Below are 19,300 nucleotides of genomic sequence, written 5' to 3'. Positions count from 1 at the left end.
TAAGCTCCACCAGAACAAGAACAGGGATCTTTGTTTTATTTAGTGTGGGATCCCCAGTACCTAGAATAATACCAGGCCCACACTAGATGCTCAATAAATATTTGTTAAATGAAACAGGGTGCCAGTGGCACATGCTGTAGTCCCAACTGCTCAAGCGGCTGAGACAAAAACCTTCCAGTTTTTGCACCTTTTGTTTCTTTTTCACCTTGATGACCCTTGAACTCCTGAGCTCAGTTCAAGATCAGCTGGGGCAAAAGGCTAGAAGAAGCAAGATCCCATATCTTGAAAAAATATTTAAATAAACGAAAGAAAGAAAGGAAGGCATGACACTTCATTAGAAGTGCCTGTGCGACCTACTGAAATCCCTGAGGATCAAATGGTCCACATGCAGTGGCTTCCCCTAGCCCCAAATGCTGTGCCCTTTGTTTTATTTTTGGAAAAGAATAAAGGTTGTATCATCTAAACCACATTCCCATTCCTGAGCCTCCCAGATGATACGGAGGAAGTCCTCCCAGATGATACGGATCCTGCCACAGAACCTCCGCTCTCGACTTCCGGTGCCTTCAGACTTCGTCACTGAGTCCCCAGTCCTCAAGAACCAGGCATAAGAGCTGCAGCCGCCACTGTTGAGTCATCAGGGAACCTGGGGCCCTCCTATGGTATGGCCTTAATCTGTCCTGAACCTAGGATACATACAACTGTCCCAGCCATGGAAGCTAATCTCAACACAAAGAGGGGATGTCTGCTGAGGCTTCCTGAGCTACAAGCATGGGTGCATGAAGCTGAGGGGACAGGCCCCCTCTATGAGGCTTGCGGAGGGAAAGAATGGAAACCCTATAGAGGAAGGCTGTCTCCTCCCCAACAGGCCTGCCTTCAGGGTCGAGGGTGGAATCCCACTTCCTAAGACTACAGCTGAGTCCTGGAGGCTCCCCATGTCAGGAGAAACAGTTTCTTGCCATGCCTCTTCTTTCAATGTCCCGAGTCTGAGGCCTAGGGGTGCAAGGCAAGCACAGAGTCCTAAGGCCCCTTTGTAAAACTTTTATTTAGAAATCTTCCCGATATATCCTTATATATATACACACATCATCACCACATGGGTTTTTTTTGCTAAAGAGTCACACACCCACAGTGTTGGCCTCTGGGCTGTACAAAGATCAAGGTACCTAGAGCGGTTACTCCTCTTCTGCAGAAAAATGCAGAGACCAACACAATTCACCACATACAGTACAACATTGACGGAAAGTGCTGGGCCCGCCCACAGAAACAATGCACTATGTACATGGGCAGGGGGCAAGTCTTCAGCAGAGGGTCACGTACCATCGAAATCACAAGTACGGCCAGACCCACCCCCAAAAGGCAGAAATAGTTGTCGGCTGACTATAGATGCTGTGCCCTTTGTTTTATTTTGGAAAAGAATAAAGCTTGTACCATCTTGTCATTTGCCATAACAAATAAAATAATATGAATTTGTCTTAAAAGATGTGATTCCGTTCAGTGGTTATGGTCATCTTTGTTATCAAAATGTTGTGTTTTGTTTTGTTTTACCTTTATGTTCTTTCCCCTTTGTACAGATGCTATTCTTGGAATGTTGCCAGTTTTTCATGGGTAACAAGGAAGGAGAGGAAGGATAAGGTCATGGGGTACAGAGGGTGAAAATAAAAATTACGGATCTTCTTTAGTTCTTACAAAGACCTAAAGCCTTGCCCTTTCCTACAAGGCTTGTTTTGGGTAGTTGCATTACATTTTACACAGTCTGCCAGTATTCCCATATCTCTTTTCCATTCTCATTACTGTCTCTGGCCTTGGAACAAGACAGAAATTAAGACAATCTGGGCTGGGTGCAACGGCTCACACCTGTGATCCCAGTACTTCTAGAGGCAGAGGCAGGAGAATTGCTTGAAGCCAGGACTTCAAGACCAGCCTGGGCAATATAGCAAGACTCCATCTCTACCAAAAAAGAAAAAAAATGTAAAAAATAGCCAGGTGTGGTGGCTCACACCTGTGGTCCTCCCTACTTGGGAGGCTGAGGTGGGAGGATTGCTTAAGCCCAGAGTTCAAGGCTGCAGAGAGCAATGACGGCACCACTGCACTCCAGCCTGAGTGACAGAACAAGACACTGTCTCTCACAAAAAAACAGCAAAAAAAAAATAGATAATCTGGAGAAATGAGGACAATCTCGATAACTCAGGCCAAAGTGGTATACAATCGAAATTACCCAAGTGCTGGGCAGTCAGGCACACCAGCCCACTGCCTAGGTCGTGGACTCAGGCTGCGAAACCCTACTGCGGGATTGAGATTGAGGAGGAAAAAAAGCTCTTTATGCTCTCAAAACTGTCTACTTTCATGATCCCATTCAGTCCACATCATAGCCCCAGGAGATAGGCCAAGCCAGAGTCACATGGCAAGTCTGAAAGAAGAGGGAGCCAGAAGTTTGAGTTCTTGATAAAATATCTGATCCATCTCATGAAACCCATCCACCCATCCACACTGTGGCTACTTCTCATTCCTAAGTCAAGCGAATCCACTGTGAAGCAAAGCTTTAGATCCTACAACAATGACTCTATCTTTAGACAGATGGGGTTCCTCACAGGATCTTCCAAACATTGGAAAGGAGCAACCCTAATGCTCACCAAAACATGATCTGGGGAGCCTGAAATTAAATGGGGAGCCAGAGTGCTACAAAGGTGAACAATGTTGCCCCAAGCTCAAGAATTGGACCTTCCTTAAAAGGAAGGGGAGGGGAGCAGACATATTATCTGTCTGCACATGGCTGAATTAGGGCCCCATCACGGTGAGGGCAAGCCACTGGGTTGAAGCCCAAACTATAAGAGGGGCTTTCCAGACAGCCACAGTAATGAGTTATTGCATGACAGGACAGGACCATAGCCTATCTTTCCTCTGACCTCGAAGGCAGAGCCTAGAGGGAGAGGGCTGGGGTGACTTAAGGGTACAATGACAGACATAGAGGACTTCTGTGCAGTTTGTCCCCTGGGCTTAGATGCAGGTCACAGACAGGCCTCACCTTAAGAAAACCACATCCCACCATCTGGATTGACACAGGAAATCAATGAAGGGGCAGTGGTTCATTCTACAAAAGGATTCTTCACTTTACAAAAGGACTTGCAGTGGTTATTTCTTTAAAAGATGAAGAATAAGGATGTGATTTACAAAAATTTCATGTACAACTTTCAGAGGGGAGCACTTCTATTGCATTAAACCAACCTCCCAGACACACCCTTGATGACAGCTGCACAACTGAGGGATGTTTAAGGTTCTGCTAAGTGAATGTGCATATGTGTGGGTCTTAGCCAGGGCCTGGTCTCTGATTGGATTTCCCATACCCTAGAAGTGAGCCTGGATCCTGGTCCTATTGAGAGCTAAAGATTCCACCAATAACTGAAGTCAAGCAAAAATTCCAAATGAAAAGCATTCATAGGACAGAGTTTGTGCTCAATTCGGAACACAGACCAGAACATCAGCAAACAGACATCTTACAGCAAAGAAATCCCTCTAAGCATCTAGGAGAATGCACAGATGGGGCTGCGCATCTACTCAGCACCCGCATACACCCATCAGCACTCTGGCATTCACTCGCCAGCATGAACAGTGATGTGGAGGAGTTGAAGTCCACATGCCCAAAATATCTCTTGCTCCATATCACTCTAATATCATTGTCCCTTTCTCTGCCTTCACACAAAGCCCAACAGGGCTCTCTCAGGGCTGCAGACACCGTCTCTACAGCCCCAGGCTTAGGAAGGCAAGTCTCAGTGGGGAGAAAGCAGAACTTTGATGCCCAGGGCAAGAAGTAAGGGCAACTGGGTTTCCTGACCCTCTGGCCCAGCTCATCTAGAGCAGACTGTCCACTGATCATCTTCAACCAGGCCCTGAAGAAGGCACCTCGAGGCTTGTGACTCTGCAGCATCTGGCAAGCTGGATGGATCAACATAGGCCTGGGTGAAGATGGGGCTCACGAAATGGGCAGCTATTGGGTACCTATAAATATGGACGGAAGTGGCCACACAGGCCACCCCAGCCAGCTTGGGAGGGGCTAAAGGCAAGGCAGAGACTGTTGGATGCCTCAGATGAGAGCTGACAACCCCACATCTCAGGAAAGACAGGGATCCCAAACTCCAGGCCAAAAGCAGTGACAACTCCAGCCTCTTACTTGGGAAGGATTAGGGACTGAGGGAAGAGGGAAGACCGTGCCGTCTTCACAAAAAGTACCTACCACTTTGCTCCATTTTTCTGATCTCCTACTGGTACAGGAAACAGAAAAACCAGCCCCAGGGTCAGTAAAGGCTTCCCAAAGTTCAGACATCCAGGAAAGTTCAAGTCCACCGCCTTGCTTCAGAACGGCCCAGTTCTCATCCCACCTGCCCTGAAGCCCACCATCCCAGCAGCCTAAGGACGCCCTCCTGGCTGATTCTGCTGGCCCAGACCCATCACCGAGGGCCGGCTCCATCGGCGGCGGGCAGCATGGCAGGATGAAGGCTGCGGGCCGTGTGCTTGGGCGCAGGCTCCTCTGTGTAGCTGTCCGGGCTGGCTGCCCCGTCCAGGGAGCTGCCACAGCTGGAGTTGGGGGAAAGTACGTCCTGCAGGAGGTCATCTGGGGGCGCGCCGCCCCCTCCCCCACCTCCACCCCCACCAGCTCCCACCACAGGGTCCTTGCCAGGCTTGGCCCGCTGGGTGCCCTCCTCCTCCTGGTCATTGAGCAGCTTGGCCAAGAAGTTGATATACTTCATGGCCAGGCGGAGGATCTCATTCTTGCTGAGCTTCTTGTCCGGGGGATGTGTGGGAATCAGCTTGCGGAGCTCAGCAAAGGCCCCGTTCACATTCTGCTGCCGCCATCGCTCCCGGCTGTTGGTGAAGATACGCCGCACAACTTTGGTGTGGGGACCTGGAGATTAGGAAGACAAGGGTTAGGAGAATGGGCTTGAGATTCCTTCCTCAAAGGCATCTCCATCCATTGGGAAACTTGAGAAACCTAGAATGCCTACTTTCCTTTCACTTAGAAAACATCCACCCTTCAAATTCAAGTTCCTGTGCTTCCTCCTCTATGGGAACTTCCTCAACCCCTCCAGAGAGATCTAACCAACCACCCCATACTGCAATCCCTGGAACTCCATCACTCTTGATCATTACTTACGTTTCTGTGCTTGTCTCCCTCCCTGGGCTGTGAGATATTTGAGGACAGGGACCTTATGTTATTCATTCATCCATTCACTTGTGCCAAGAGGCCTCACAGTTATGTCTAAGGAGACAGACTCCATTCCTATTTGACTATCCCTGCCTAAATAAATGACTCTGGGCAAGTGACATAAAAACTTGTGAAGTGGGCTGGGCGTGGTGGCTCACGCCTGTAATCCCAGCACTTTGGGAGGCCGAGAGGTGGATCAAGAGGTCAGGAGATCGAGACCATCCTGGCTAACACGGTGAAACTCCGTCTCTACTAAAAATACAAAAAAATTAGCCAGATGCGGTGGCGGGTGCCTGTAGTCCCAGCTACACGGGAGGCTGAGGCAGGAGAATGGCATGAATCCGGGAGGCGGAGCTTGCAGTGAGTGGAAATCAGGCCACTACACTCCAGCCTGGGCGAGAGGGCGAGACTCCGTCTCAAAAAACAAACAAACAAACAAACAAAAACAAAAAAAAAACTTGTGAAGTGCCTTGACTTCATCACCTGCAAAATGAAAGTAATACTACTAAGTCATGAGCTGTTACACGGGTCTAATAACTAACACAGGTAAAGAACTTAAGACATCTCTACTAAAAAATACAAAAAACTAGCCAGGTGAGTTGGCGGGTGCCTGTAGTCGCAGCTACTCGGGAGGCTGAGGCAGGAGAATGGTGTAAACCTGGGAGGCGGAGCTTGCAGTGAGCTGAGATCCGGCCACTGCAATCCAGCCCGGAGACAGAGCCAGACTCCGTCTCAAAAAAAAAAAAAAGAACTTAAGACAATGCCTGCCTCAGCTTAGCAGTCAATAAATGTTAGCTGTTATTATCCATGTATCAGTTTTTTGCTAACAACCAGGCACTGTGCTAGGCATTGAGGAACAATGGTGAACTAAATAGAGTGCCTGCCCTCATGGAGCTTACATTTTAATGGGGAAACAAATATTTAAAAACAAAACAAAAAAAAACAAGGGCTGAATTGTAATGAAAAGAAGCTCCATGTTTAGCTCCAGTGGCTGGGAAGGCTGTTCTGAGGCTGTGAAGAACTAGCCAGGCACAGGAAGGGGAGAGGAAGAAGAGTATCCAAGCTGAGGGAATGTACAGGCCCTGCACTAAACATAAGGCCTGAAGCCAGGCTGGCTCGAGTTCTGTGCACAAGATCAGAGTAGGCAGGGTCCAGACTCCACAGGGCCCTGCAGTAAGGTGGGGGGACTTTATCCTAAGGGTGATGGAAAGCACAGAGTAGGGGCTTAGAAAATGTCTGCTGACTGACCCATCATGGTGGCAGGTGGGGAATGGAGGGGAAAGTAGAGATCAATGCAGAAAGGCTCTCATACTCAGGACAGAAGTGAAGACACAGCTATGCACAGCCATGGCCTACAGCTCTAGGCAGGCTTCTGAAGCCTGCCTCAGTCTCCTCGTGTCTACAATGCACTGATTATGGCTTGGCCCAATAGTCACTAACATTCCATGTATAAAGACTTATGGAGCAGTGGTAGACACCAGCACACATATCTAGGCCACTTATGGCGTGCAAAGCACTGTGCTATGTTCAAGCCTGACTTGGGATTTGTAAAGTCAGGGGAAGACAGTGAAGGGTCCTGCTAGTGCTCTTGAACTTCTGGGCTGAGGAAACTGCTTCTCTCCCTAACATTGAGGCACAAGCCAGGGTCACATAGTCCAGGAAGTTCTGTGCACTGAAGGAACTGACAGTCCTGGGATATTTATTTGCCCTCTTCTAGTAACCCCTGGAACCAGACCTCAGAGTGTGAAAACCGGGGTAGAGGAGAAGGGCAAAGGTCTCATCTAAGTCCCACTGCTCATTTTATAGCTAAGAAGACTGAAGCTGGGATGGAAGCAGACCTCACCTCAGTGGTCAGTCTGTGAATCAGCTCATCCATTCTGCACTTGCTGCCTGATCATCTTTCTCTCTCCTACACGCACACAGGCATGCACATGCATGTGCGTGCACACGCACACACACACTTTTCCTGGGAAGGATCACCATCTCCTACCCAAGGCACTTCTGAAGCTGCCTTTCAAAACCCTAGCAGGCCCCAGCCCAGCTGACTCTTTGCCAAAGGCCAGACCCAGCCTGGGAAAAACACAGCACAACTGCAGGGCAGTTCTACCCTGGGATACCTCTGAGGGAAATACTTGTTGCTTTCAGGCCTCCAGGCCAGACAAAGAGCATCCCTCAGCAGTGATATAGGGAGGACAGTCCCTCCACCATGGCTAATGCTGGTGATCTTGAGGGAGCTCCTAATTGCGGAGGAGGTGCTTATGACTGCTGTCACAGCTGCAGCTAGACTACATCCAGAAGGGGAGGTGGTGGGGAAGTGGTCAGGACTTATTCCAAAGCTTAAGACCAGTGTTATGAGGGTGGTCCAGGACTTAGCTGTGTGACCCAGGACTTAGCTGTGTGACCTTGATCAAGCTGCTTAACCTCTCTCAGCCTCAATTTCCTTATCTGTGAAATGAAAACAGTAATACTGCCCTCATGAGCTTGTGGTAAGGAATAAACAGAAACCAAGCACACATAGTCCATGGCACATAGTAGGTATCCAATACATGGTGGTAGCAATTCAGCAACAGAAATCCACATCAAGTCCTAACTCTAGATCTTGCATTATTTCTACTTCTATGGACTCTTTTGGGTTCAGTCTCTAATTTCAGTGTCCCCTAGACATACCCTTCACCTACATGTCTGCCTATTCCTCTGTGGTTTTTTCCAGAGAACCCCCCCGCCCACGTCTCCTCACCTTCCTCTTTCCTGAATCTGTCTACCTCTCCTGGTGTCCTCTGCCTCTCTCTCTGGCCAGCACTGAGTAGGTGCTTGGTAAATATTGCCAACACTTATGGGTAATGACTGCCTTACACTCCTGCACACCCCACAAACCCTCACCCTGTGCTCTGCCTCCTCTGCCTATTGTAGAAAATGTCTCATCCCTGGGGAACTTCAGGGCTGGTCCTGTCTACTTCTTGTTTGGTACACCCACCTCTCCTACACTAGAGAACTCCTCTCTAATCTAGCAGCAAGGCACCCATGCCTCTCAGCCCTGCACACCTGTGCCCCAGGTTGCTTGGGTCTTTTGAAGTCTTTTCTGTTGTCCAGACGCCAGCCCCTCTCCTTTCCAGAACACCACAGAGGGCTCCACCTCCAGCTCCATACCCATATCCCTCCCACCAGTTTGCGGCATAAATCTCAGCCTGGCTCTGAGGCCTTGGGCAGCCTTCCTACAGGAGCCCCAGGCCACAGCCAAGCTGAAGTTCTGGGGGCTTCTGGGTCTGGCTCAAAGTCCCTCAGCTCTGAAGTACCTGCTCTCCTACCCCTGGTGCTGGGACTAATCTACTATACAGGGTCAACCTTGGGAAGACGGTGAGGGTCTTCCAAATCTCCCATTTGTCCAAACCATCCCTGCAAGTTCAGGGAACATTCAAGTACCTTAAAGGAGCAGTGCCAAGGCCCTTCTCAGGGAATCCAGGGGGTAAGGTAGAATCCATGATGTTAGGAAGGGAACTCCAGGTCTTAGCCCAGAATGTGTTAACAGGAGACAAGGGGAGCCTACTGTGTAGGGTCCTTGGAGGAAACCCTTGATGACTTCATTGCAGGGAGGAAGCAGACTCCAGACTCTAAGGAAGACTTGGGAGGAAGTGCAGGGAATCCCTGAGGGTCAGTGCCTACAATGGGGGGTCTGGGGACACTGTGTGTTTCTGTGCTCACTTGGGATCCTTGCCAAAGTGTAGGAATGGAGCCTGGATTGGGGACTGGAACTAACTCCAGAGGTTTGGGCTAAGCACCATTATGTGTCTCTCTTCCGTGTCTCCTCTTGCCGGGACTGTGAGTGTGGTCCTGCTAGCCCCACCCAGGACTTTACCTGGCCCCAGCTCAGCTGCAGAGTGAAGGGCTTTGGCAGTTTGGGTTTTGAAAGTGGCCCGCCCACCTTTGTGATACCTACAGAGTAGCCTCAGATGTTCCCTCCTGCAAAGGGCTCTAACCAGCGTGAGGGGCAGATACAACAGTGGGGTGGGGCAGACTCACCATCAGTAATCTCCATCTCATAGGGGGACGGTCTCCTCTTCACTCTGTTGTTGGTGGTGAACATAGGGAAGGCATCCGGCTCCCCAAAAAACCCGCTGTCAGACGGACCAGGCAGATCACAAGATCCCGTGTTGCCGGGAGGGGAGAAAGAGGCTACTTAGGGATCCTCCCCACATGTGTTGAGCCCCCCACCTCTGGGCAACCCTGCTCCCTTCACACCTGAGCAGTGAATATGCTGCACACAGACACACACACACACACACGCACACACACACACAGAATGCCCTCACTCTGTCATGAAACAAGCAAAGGGAGGAGGAGACACCTTAACCACGCATCCCCCCACACAAACACACAGGCACACATGCAGAAGCAGAGGTGAATAACACATGGAACACACACACACACACACACACACACACGTCACAGATAGAAACACTCTCCATTCTCCTGCCTTGGAAACAAGCACACAATCCACACACACCTCCACTCCCAAACACGTGCCCACTCAGGCAAAGGTAACCTTCACACCTGATGGTGTGCATCTCTGTCATCACAAACGGGCACACTGTCCCCTCCCCCCCTCCACCTCACCCCACCCATAAGGGGCTGTGGATACACAACAGACAGGAAACCCTGACTCCCCTTCGATGAAATTCTCCCCCTAGCTCTCTGCCCTCACCCACTCTAAGCTCTCCATAGCTCTGTCTCTTGGGTGCCCGCCAGACTCACTGACTGTCCCACACTCTATCCCAGCCCCATCTTCCGGATTCTATTCCAACCCTACCGCTTCTCTCCGTCATCATCACAGTGGCCCCAGCGGGGAAACGGATGCCCTTACAGCAACTGGAGGCTGTGGCCAGAGACCACAGCTAGCAGCAGAGGGGCTGGGAGTGGAGGGGCAGATCAGACCTCAGGTGGGCCCTCCAGCAGAGATTCGGGGGAGGGTGCCTCTGCCACCATCCTCATATCCTTATCTCTTGCCTGTCCAGCTAGCGCTGTGCTTCCGAATGAATTTCACACCCTCAGCCACAAACATCTACCTCTGCTCACAGCAAAGCACATGCAGGCACATTCTTTCCTGGTACCCACGCTCAGGGGACTCCCTCCTCTCCGTCCCCCACAACACCACCACCCAGCACACCAGCCACACGCCTGCACCCCCGAAGGTGTCCACGCCCTCCTGTCGGCTTCCACACAGCCATGCACCCCGCAACCACACGCACACTCTGTCTCACAGAAGGCCCCTCCCTCACTGGCACTCACTGGGGGCTCCAGATTAAGGCTCTAGAGCCCCTGGGTTTAAAATGACCTCCTCTGCCTGCGCTCCACCCGCTCGGCCCCCGGGGCAGGAGGGCAGGCCGCCTCCGCTGTGCAGAAGGGAAACCCCGGTGGGGGTGGTCGCCCTGCCCACCCGCCCCTCCCGCCCAGCCCCTGGCCCCTGGTCCCTGACCTGCCAAGCGAGGCCAGCGGCTGGCTGAGGCTGTAGAGCAGCGCGCGGCCGGGGGCGGCGGGGGCAGCCAGCGCGGGAGGACTCAGCTGCACCATGCGGCCGTCGCCGGGCAGCTCCGCTGGGGCCGAGGCGGGCGCGGGGGCCGGGGCGGGCCCAGGAGGTCTGCACAGCTCGGTGGTGGGGACCCGATGGCGCGCTTCGGCTGCCGGCGCGTCGCGGCCCTTTAAGTCTCTCGCGGCGCCGCCCCCACTGGCAGGGCCGCCCCCCGGGCCTCCGCGCGCGCCCAGCTCGATGACTGGGGGCTCCGCGGGGGCCGCGCGGCTCGTCTCCTTGGCGACGCCGTTCAGCAGGACCAGGTGCGGGGGGGCCATGCGGGCCTCGGCCGCGTCCCGTCCCTCTAGCTGGGGGTCACTGTGAGCCGCCTCGGTCGGCGGCCGCTCGGTCATCCTGCGGGCAGACAGACAGACAAGCGGATGCCCGCTCTGACGACCGCCCCTGACCCATCGACGTGGGCTGGGGTAAAGGGATGAAGGGCAGAGAGAGGAACTCACGCACAGAGACGTAAGAAGAGGCAGACAAAGTTAGCGCCACGTGGGGCTAGGGCGGGAGGCCCGGTAGGGTTAGGGTGAGAGGGAAAGGGGATCTCTGGATTTGGAGAAGGGAGGGGTGCCTGGGAGACACAGAGACTGGGGGCCAAAAGGACAGAGATGGAGAAAGACGACAGAGACACTGGAAGAAAAGGAATACAGCCAGCGAAAGAAACACAGAAGGGGAAACCAGGAGGAAGGAAATGTACAAGGAGGCGAGAAAGAGATTACCCCGTCCCCCTTCTCAGGCCGAAAAGGAAGAGGAGGGAACAAATTCCCGATCGTCCTCTTTGGTTTTAGCGGGGAATCTCTCAGGCAGCGGTTCGTTGCTTTGGGAACCTCCCTTGGCCTCTCAGCAATACCCCCAGCCCACCTACACGCACACGCTCAGAAACACGGTGCGGGAGGAAGTAGGGAATTAGAAAGTGGAGGCTAAGGGGACTGGGGTCCACTCCACTAGAGCTGCCAGGGAATAATCCCAAGGAACCAGCTCCCTATACACACACACACACACACACACACACACACACACACACACACATTCACCCCTGATGGGGAGTGAGGGAGTGTCTGTCTACACTGAGCAAATCCACTGTGAGTCCTGTGTCTGCCCCACGGGCCTTTACTCCCGCTCAGACAGAGATGAGAGGTCGCCAAGGGAAGAAGATGGTGCTGGCCGGACCTCCCTAGGCAGTACACCCCTTTCTGGTCAGCTGGACTTGGAAGAGAGGTTGGGTCTCAAAGAGAGGCCTGGCTGAGGTGAAATGGAGCTGGGCATTTGAAGGGTTCCCTGAGGGCAATGGGGTCTGGACTCCCATCCAAGAGCAGGACAGATGTCATGAGGCTCTTGAACTCTTCCAGCCCCCCTCACCATCATCTCCTGCCTTGGTGTTCTTTGGGAAATGGGAGGAATACCTCCTTTATGCATTTGAAAGTACTGTGCAAATGTTCAAGGAAACATTATTAACAAGGGGAATGGGCCAGTGAGAAAACTGCCTGGCCCAAAGTCACTCACAGCCTATCTGTGAGAGAACTAGACCAGAACAATAATCTCACTTTGCTCTACCCTCCCATATTCCCAGAGCAGTGAAACTACCTTGTGCTCCCACAAGCATACTCCAGGATGACCACAGCCACTCTACTTCCCACAGGTGTGCTAGGGCTCTTCCATCACCTGGCTTCATCCAGATAGACCCAGGCCCAGCAAGAACCAAAACAGAAAAATCAGGAGACTCAAGGGCCAGAGTTTGGGGATGTTTGTGAGTTGTACATATATGATCAACTCCACATAAGTTGTTTAAAATAAGCTTTCTGTTCTCTGAATTATATAATTGGGCATTTAAAAGAAGAAAACAAATACAAAAAAATCAATTTAGCCCCATGCACAGTCTATCTAATCATACATAGTAGCCATTGAGCTCCCATACTGCCACTGCAATGCTCTGGACAGGATTCATCCTAGGAACCATCCCTCCCACTCCAGAAGGGAGAAGGGACCATCTGTAGCCTCCTCTGGAGCTTAGCTCAATTGCCACCAGACACCCAGGACGACAGACAGACAAGATTCAGACTGCTGTACACCTGCTCTGAGAATGCCAGCCCCCCAGGTCTGGCACAGAAACCACAAAATTCCCTAAGTCCTGGTGTATACAAGCTGTAAAGGCAGTAGGTCTCTGATGCTTCATTGGAAGTGAGTTTATGATTTTGGTGGAGACAATAGGTCTCTATCCATAGAATGCAACCACCAAGACAGCAAGGCCACTGGAAATACACCAGAAGTATATCAGCCAGGTCCTCTTGCTCCCAGCAGCAGTGAAATGTGCCAGACATATACCAACCCCTGGGAAACATACAAGCTTCAAGGTGTTGGTTCCCTATCTAACTGCTCACTGTCCTGACACACCGGTGTGAGTGAGCCCAGGGACCCGTCCATAAGCCCCAGCTTCTAACCGAGTGACAGTGTGCACTGCAGTTGCAGACTGAGCTCAAGCTCTGTTATGACACGTTTTTACTCTCTGATTAATTATTTGACTCCTGCTCTAGCAGTGGGTTCCTGAGAGGCAATGGGAGTACATATTCCAGATGAATCGACCCTGGCCCCAAATGTCTTCTCCAGACGCCTATAAATATCCCATCTCCAAGGCTCCTTGTGAGAAATATATGATTGGCTCCCAGGGTCTGTGGAGGACCTCTCCTGGCTTTTCCCCACATTTTAGGAAAATCCTGCCTGTTTGCAACCAGGATCACCAGCCAGAGGTCTATGCCCCAAAGAAGCCACTCACACACACTGACAGTTGTTGGCGACTAAGCTGCATCACTTGGTTTGATTACAGAAAGGAACGCCTGAGTGATTTTATTTGTTTTTATTTAGGGAGAATGAAGGAGGAGGGAGATTTTAGAGTTCTAGACTATTTGGCAACTACAGCTCCTCTCTCTTTGTACTGCGGAGACCCTGCTTATAGCCCCCAATGCGAAATCCTCATCTGCAGTTGCCAGACAGCCAGAATATTTCCACCTGTGCCAGAACAAGACAGAAGACCCCAGGAGATTCTTCCTAGGGACAGGTCTTAAGCAGACCCAATCCCCCATACAGAGAATTTCTTAGATGAAAGCAGTCTCAGCCCTTAGACCCAGCCTCTGGTCTCTCTTCTGGGCCCACACCAGCACAAAACCCTGGAGAAGCCCCAAGCCTGCACAAGTACCAAACCTACCAGGGAACAGCACCACCATCCTCGCCTCTACCAGAGTAGAGGGGTGTTCCTGCAGCCTCACCCTAGGCCTCAGGCCCGGGGTCAGGGCCCATTCCAGCTGGGACTGCACTAGCCAGGAAGGCTGTCGCCTTCTTCCTGCGGGAGCTCCAGGCAGAGTCTGCACCACCCGGATACAGCCGCCACAAAGTTACCGGCCTTGCAAAACGTCCACAGAACCGGGACCAACCGGAACGGCCTGGACGACTAAGTCCAACTAACTGGTTTTACCCAGGGCGGAAAAGGGAAAGAGCCGCTGGAGGCCACAGAAGCAGCTAGCAGCAATCAGATCCCGATTCCAAGCTCTGGCTGGTCCTCCCCTCCTCCCACCCCCAATCTGAGACTGGGCTCTCCTCTGTCCTGAGCCTTCCTCACCCCAGGCCGGAACCCAAGGCCTTCCTGGACACTGTTTCCACCGGCACCATTCCCCTGAAAACTCACCTGGGGCATATTTAGAGAGACCGGCCCCTCTGAATAGGATCTCCACTCCGCCGGAGAGGGGCGGAAGCCGAGGTCGAGGATGCAGACCCGGGTCTTTGCTTTCCCCCTTTTGCGCTGAGAGGCCTGCAGTTACGCTGCGGTGTAGTCCTGGGCGATCTGCCGCGCCCAAAGCGAGTTTCCAGGAAAGATAGGGGTGGAGAGAAAGAGGCAGGGCAAGAGGGAGGGAGAGAGAGAAATGGGGGTCAATGGCTGGGAATTACCTCCTGTCCCCGACCAACCAGTCCAGGGAATCGCAAACAGCTTTCCGCCCCCAACCTGCAGGTGTTTGGAGCCTTCCCTCTACCCCCTCCTCCCCCAACCCGCCTTTAAAAACCCTGTACATGACCAATCAGAAATAGCTATTTAGTCCAACAACAACAACAGCAACCCCTCCCGACAGGCTGTCTGGAACATTTTCGAACCCTCCAACTGGGATCGGTCTGGTTCAGTGTTTGTTTTCTAAGCAGGGAGGTGTCTACGCGGTTGCCTCCGCAGCCAGATCTCCGACTGCCGCTACACCGCGAAAGGGTAGTCCTGGGCCTGGATGGGCAGAGGTCTGTGTTGGGAAAGGCGAATAGTCCTCTGACTCTGGTCGGTGGGACAGAACCTTGGAGTCCACCCCACCTCATTCTCTCCCTGATGCGCATCCACCCACCTCCAGCCCAAAGCGAAACCAGAACCCAATTCCGGGGGTTGTACTTCCCTACAGAAATGGAGTTGGGAAGGGGGTTTGGGGAGAGATATCTGATATGTTCAGGTCCTTTCTCGTCCGCCTACTGACTAAGAGAAAGAAAAAAGAAACAGAGAGGAAGAGAGAGAGAGAAAAAGAAAAGGAATTAAAGACCAACAAAGAGGGAAAGAAGAAAGGGGAAAAGTCCCCCATCTTCCCCTCCATCACCCCTACAAAACGATTTTCGATTTTTCGGGGTTTAGACAGAGTAAGGGAGAATTCTAATGATTTCTTACAGCAATAAACAAGGTGAAAGGAAAGGAACATAAAAACAAACCCGATACTACTTTCAAGGATGTAGCAGGATTTAGCTTGCTTTTATTTTTTCCTGGTGGATTTTGTTTAATTTGTTTTGCCTAAATCGTCAGGCTTATGATCACACATCGAAGTCTTGGATTAACTGCGAAGCACTCCTTCTGTTTGCCGCGGCTTTGGTGGAAATATAGGAATAATTCTTCCCTGGATTGCAATACAATGCGGAAGATTTTCTTTCTCCGCTTCTAATCCAAAAGAGGGGAGGGGAGGAAAGCAGAGGGGATCCATCCATTCCCGGCGTGTTATCGGGGGGTTAATGTTTGCGTGTTCTCTGGGGGTTAATGTTTGCCTATGACCAAGTCTCTGTGTCCGTGCCTCTCTCCATTTTCTCTTCCTACCTCAAACCCAGCAACTTAGAAAACGGCGGTAGCGGGGAAAAAACCCGCTGCTTTGTTCTCCCGCCAAAGGAGCCAAAAGGGACAAACTGCTGCGCTCTAGGATGATTATTTTAATTAAAATAGGATGTTAATGATGACGATTGTGATGGCGATGGCATTAGCAATTACAATAATTGACTAAACAAAATCCTTTCAACCCGAGCTAGGGCCCCACTAACCCGGTCCCCTCCAGAGCCCGGATTCGGCCTCGGTCTCGGATGCGACGGGTACCAGACCCAAGCGGCAACGTCGCTCACCCGAAGAGGGGGCGGGAAAATCTTCCCTGGGGGTGATCCCGAATGCCCCCACCCGAGGCGCGAGGCCTGGTGAATATGCCCATTGTCCTTTCGGGGCCTCTCCCTCGGACCCCAGCGGCCGCACCCACGAAACTGACCAGAATTGGACGAAGCCGGAGTGCAGCGGGAACCGAAGCCCGCATCGACCGGCTCGAAGGCGCCGGCCTCGGTGAGCGCTGCTCAGCTTCAAGCCTGGAGGAGCCTCCCATTCACCAACGAACCCCTCAAACACCGAGGCACAGGCGGGCCTCTGGGCAGAGCAGCCGCCGGCCCGGCTCTGTCCGCCCATCTAAGCCAACAACTGGCTCCCGAATACATCATAATTTGGAATAAAATGTGAAATCCCGCTCCCCGCCCCCACGCCGCCGCCCCCACCAGCGCCTCGATCTCCCGCTCGCCCTCCCCCCACTCCCGCCCCCAGCGATTTGCAAACGCACCTCTAAAGGACACAGGCACACAGGCACACAAGTCAGTGCGGACAGGACCACACAGGGTCCAGCCCGACAGAAGGGCAACAAACAAGCACCACCCAGCACTGCTCCAGAAGCCGACTTGGTCAGCCCCGCACACTGCCCAACAGGACACAACGAAATGGGTTAAACGTATCGGCTCACGGACACACAATCCAACATAGTCGGAATCACACACGCCCGACATAACGACGACACCACCCAAACACAGTCGCAGAGGCCACACACCCCCCCACACAGAACCAGATTCCTGCTGAGAACGCCAACGGAGCACAATTGTACGCAACGAAGAAAACGCAGAAGGGCCTCAAAGGGTCCACATCTACACACCCCAACCGCGCAGGCACACCACACTGGGACACACAGCCTGTCGCCAAGAAGACCACACTCAGAAGCACCCAACGCCGCCCACAGCTCTCATGAACGCACTCTCACAATCCCACCGCATGCACACAACCACGAAGAAGAAATGAAAACCAACCACCGCCTCGCGCATTTCTGTATATTGCGTAAGGAAAAGGGGGAAGGAAGGAAGAGAGTCTCCGAGGCGGGAGGGGCGGCGGCAGCCGGGGCGGTGGCGTCCGTGGAAAATGCCCCCCCATCGAAAGGAACCGAGGGAAAGGGAGCGAAGACCTCTTTTGCGGACGTGGGGGAAAAGAGGAGGAAATTGATGAGGAATTCGGTGGGAGGCCTCGGGTTGCTTTTCCCCTAGAAAAAGGCCAGAATGCTCACGTTTTTCCGCTACGGGGGTAGGTGTGTGGCCATTTTGAGGCCCGGTCCTGAGCGGCGGCGGCCCGGCCCCTCCCGCGGCCCCCGCTCCCCCGCCCGCGCCGCGCCCGCCCGGCCCCTCCACCGATGCGCTCTAATCCCACTCACGTTCCAGGCCTCGTTAGCATGGGCCGAGGCGCGCCGGGGCCGTGTGCGCTGCGGAGATAAGGCAGTGCCGCGGGTCCGCCCGCCCCCGATAAGCGCCTTGGCCATTATGGGCCAAATGATTCATTTTAATTTGGCAATTTCACCGGAGGGAGTGGGGACTGGTGGAGCGGCGCTAGGACCGGCTCCGGAACGCGCTGCGGAAAGCGCTGGACGCGCTGTCTAGGACCCAGCAGATCCAGCCCCCATCTCGGATCCCAAGACCTCTCAGGAACCCCAGCTCCCCACAACCTCAGTCCCTTGACCTTCCAGACACCTTTCTTCAGCGATTCTCACCCCAACACTCTGTCCCTACCTCTGAAGACCACCATGATATCAAAATCGTCACCTCCCAGCGCTTCTTTCTTATTCTTCCTCCAGGGTCCCAGACACCCAGATTTCAATGGGCAGTCTCCCTATCCCAGAAAGCTCCCCAGCCCTTCCCTACCTCTTCACTCCCTTCTAAAATAGAGCCGGTAACTCAAATTCATGGGCTCTACGGCGGCCTGGCAGAACCCCTGTCAACAGGGATATTAAAATGCCCATTCTGCTAGGTTTCAGGCTGAGCCCAGAGCCCAGGAACACTGCTCCCCACATGGTGTTAAAAAAAAAAAAAAAAAAAAAAAAAAAGGTCGGCCGGGCGCGGTGGCTCAAGCCTGTAATCCCAGCACTTTGGGAGGCCGAGACGGGCGGATCACGAGGTCAAGAGATGGAGACCATTCTGGCTAACACGGTGAAACCCCGTCTCTACTAAAAAATACCAAAAAAACCTAGCCAGGCGAGGTGGCGGGCGCCTGTAGTCCCAGCTGCTCGGGAGGCTGAGGCAGGAGAATGGCATAAACCCGGGAGGCGGAGCTTGCAGTGAGCTGAGATCCGGCCACTGCACTCCAGCCTGGGCGACAGAGCGAGACTCCGTCTCAAAAAAAAAAAAAAAAAAAAGTTTACTCTAGCGCTGAAACACTATTCTAGGCATTTTACAAATACTAACTAATCTGCTCTTCATAAACAATCCTGAGAAGTTGGATCCTCAATTTACAGAAGAGAAAACTGAGGCGCATAAAGTCAAGTAACTTTTCGAATGATACATAGCTAGTGCTTGATGAAGTCTGCTTTAGAAGAAAATTTGGCACAGAGTCTTCTCTGCAACTCAGTTGATGAAAAGGGGCAGCCAAAACCTAGCCAGGGACAGGGACCTGGGATCAACTCATTGCAGGGACCAAGGTCTTTACTGTGGGGTAGGAATCTGAGTTCAGTGCCAGCTGGACGATGCGCTCAGCCCACGGAGGGTCTCTGGGTTCATTCTTTCATGGTGGAGTGGAAAGAACACACGTTCGAATTTTAGCCACTGATCTCTGAACCTCAGTTTTCTCATTTGTAAAATGGGGAGATAATGTCAACGTCACAAAATTGTGAGAACTAACTTATATGACCTTTAAAATGTGGTGGTGAGGATAATAATGTACGGAAAGTCCATAGCCCAGAAAAACAGCATATGCACTTGCATGGGAGTTCTGGTTACCATCATAGAGAAAGAAATTAAGACACAGAGAGATGTGACTTAGCCAAAACTTACAGTAACCCAAAGGAAAAGCCAGGACCCAAACTTTGGTGTCCAATTCCCAGTCCACAACTCTACCCTCCATGCCAGGCTGATTTGTCCTTCTAGTATCTCTGCTTTTGAGCTTTTTTTGGAGCCTGAGAACTGGGGAAAAGCCACTT

At 52.4% G+C, this 19,300-nt stretch overlaps 1 protein-coding gene across 7 annotated transcripts; it reads right to left on the bottom strand.

The window, feature by feature from the left end:
• Nucleotides 1-1,022: 1,022 nt before the first annotated feature.
• Nucleotides 1,023-18,045, bottom strand: TAL1 (TAL bHLH transcription factor 1, erythroid differentiation factor). 7 transcript variants are annotated; one of them, XM_007978849.3, is made up of 5 exons: nucleotides 17,546-18,045; nucleotides 14,443-14,598; nucleotides 10,668-11,114; nucleotides 9,215-9,309; nucleotides 1,023-4,897 (listed from the first exon to the last, which is right to left on the bottom strand). In XM_007978849.3, the coding sequence occupies exons 3-5, from the start codon at nucleotides 11,111-11,113 to the stop codon at nucleotides 4,443-4,445; spliced, it is 996 nt and encodes a 331-aa protein (XP_007977040.1). In that variant the 5' UTR covers nucleotide 11,114; nucleotides 14,443-14,598; nucleotides 17,546-18,045; the 3' UTR covers nucleotides 1,023-4,442. The 7 variants fall into 7 exon arrangements, with proteins under 7 accessions (XP_007977040.1, XP_007977034.1, XP_007977035.1 ...); XM_007978843.3 differs by lacking the exon at nucleotides 17,546-18,045 and adding an exon at nucleotides 17,402-17,460; XM_007978844.3 differs by lacking the exon at nucleotides 17,546-18,045 and adding an exon at nucleotides 16,298-16,547.
• Between the last annotated feature and the right edge of the window lie 1,255 nt (nucleotides 18,046-19,300).

Source organism: Chlorocebus sabaeus, chromosome 20 (genome assembly GCF_047675955.1).
Source record: "Chlorocebus sabaeus isolate Y175 chromosome 20, mChlSab1.0.hap1, whole genome shotgun sequence".
NCBI lineage: Eukaryota > Metazoa > Chordata > Mammalia > Primates > Cercopithecidae > Chlorocebus > Chlorocebus sabaeus.
Note: the sequence above shows the minus strand (reverse complement) of the source record. Positions and strands in the feature narration are given on the sequence as shown.

What these genes read in the sequence shown, in the direction of transcription:
- TAL1 (XM_007978849.3), bottom strand. Translation starts at nt 11,113, where the DNA reads ATGACCGAGCGGCCGCCGACCGAGGCGGCTCACAGTGACCCCCAGCTA. An exon ending in CCGCTGGCCTCGCTTGGCAG is followed by an intron (nt 9,310 to 10,667) that starts GTCAGGGACCAG and finishes TCCGTCTGACAG; the next exon opens with CGGGTTTTTTGGGGAGCCGG. An exon ending in TGAGATGGAGATTACTGATG is followed by an intron (nt 4,898 to 9,214) that starts GTGAGTCTGCCC and finishes CCTAATCTCCAG; the next exon opens with GTCCCCACACCAAAGTTGTG.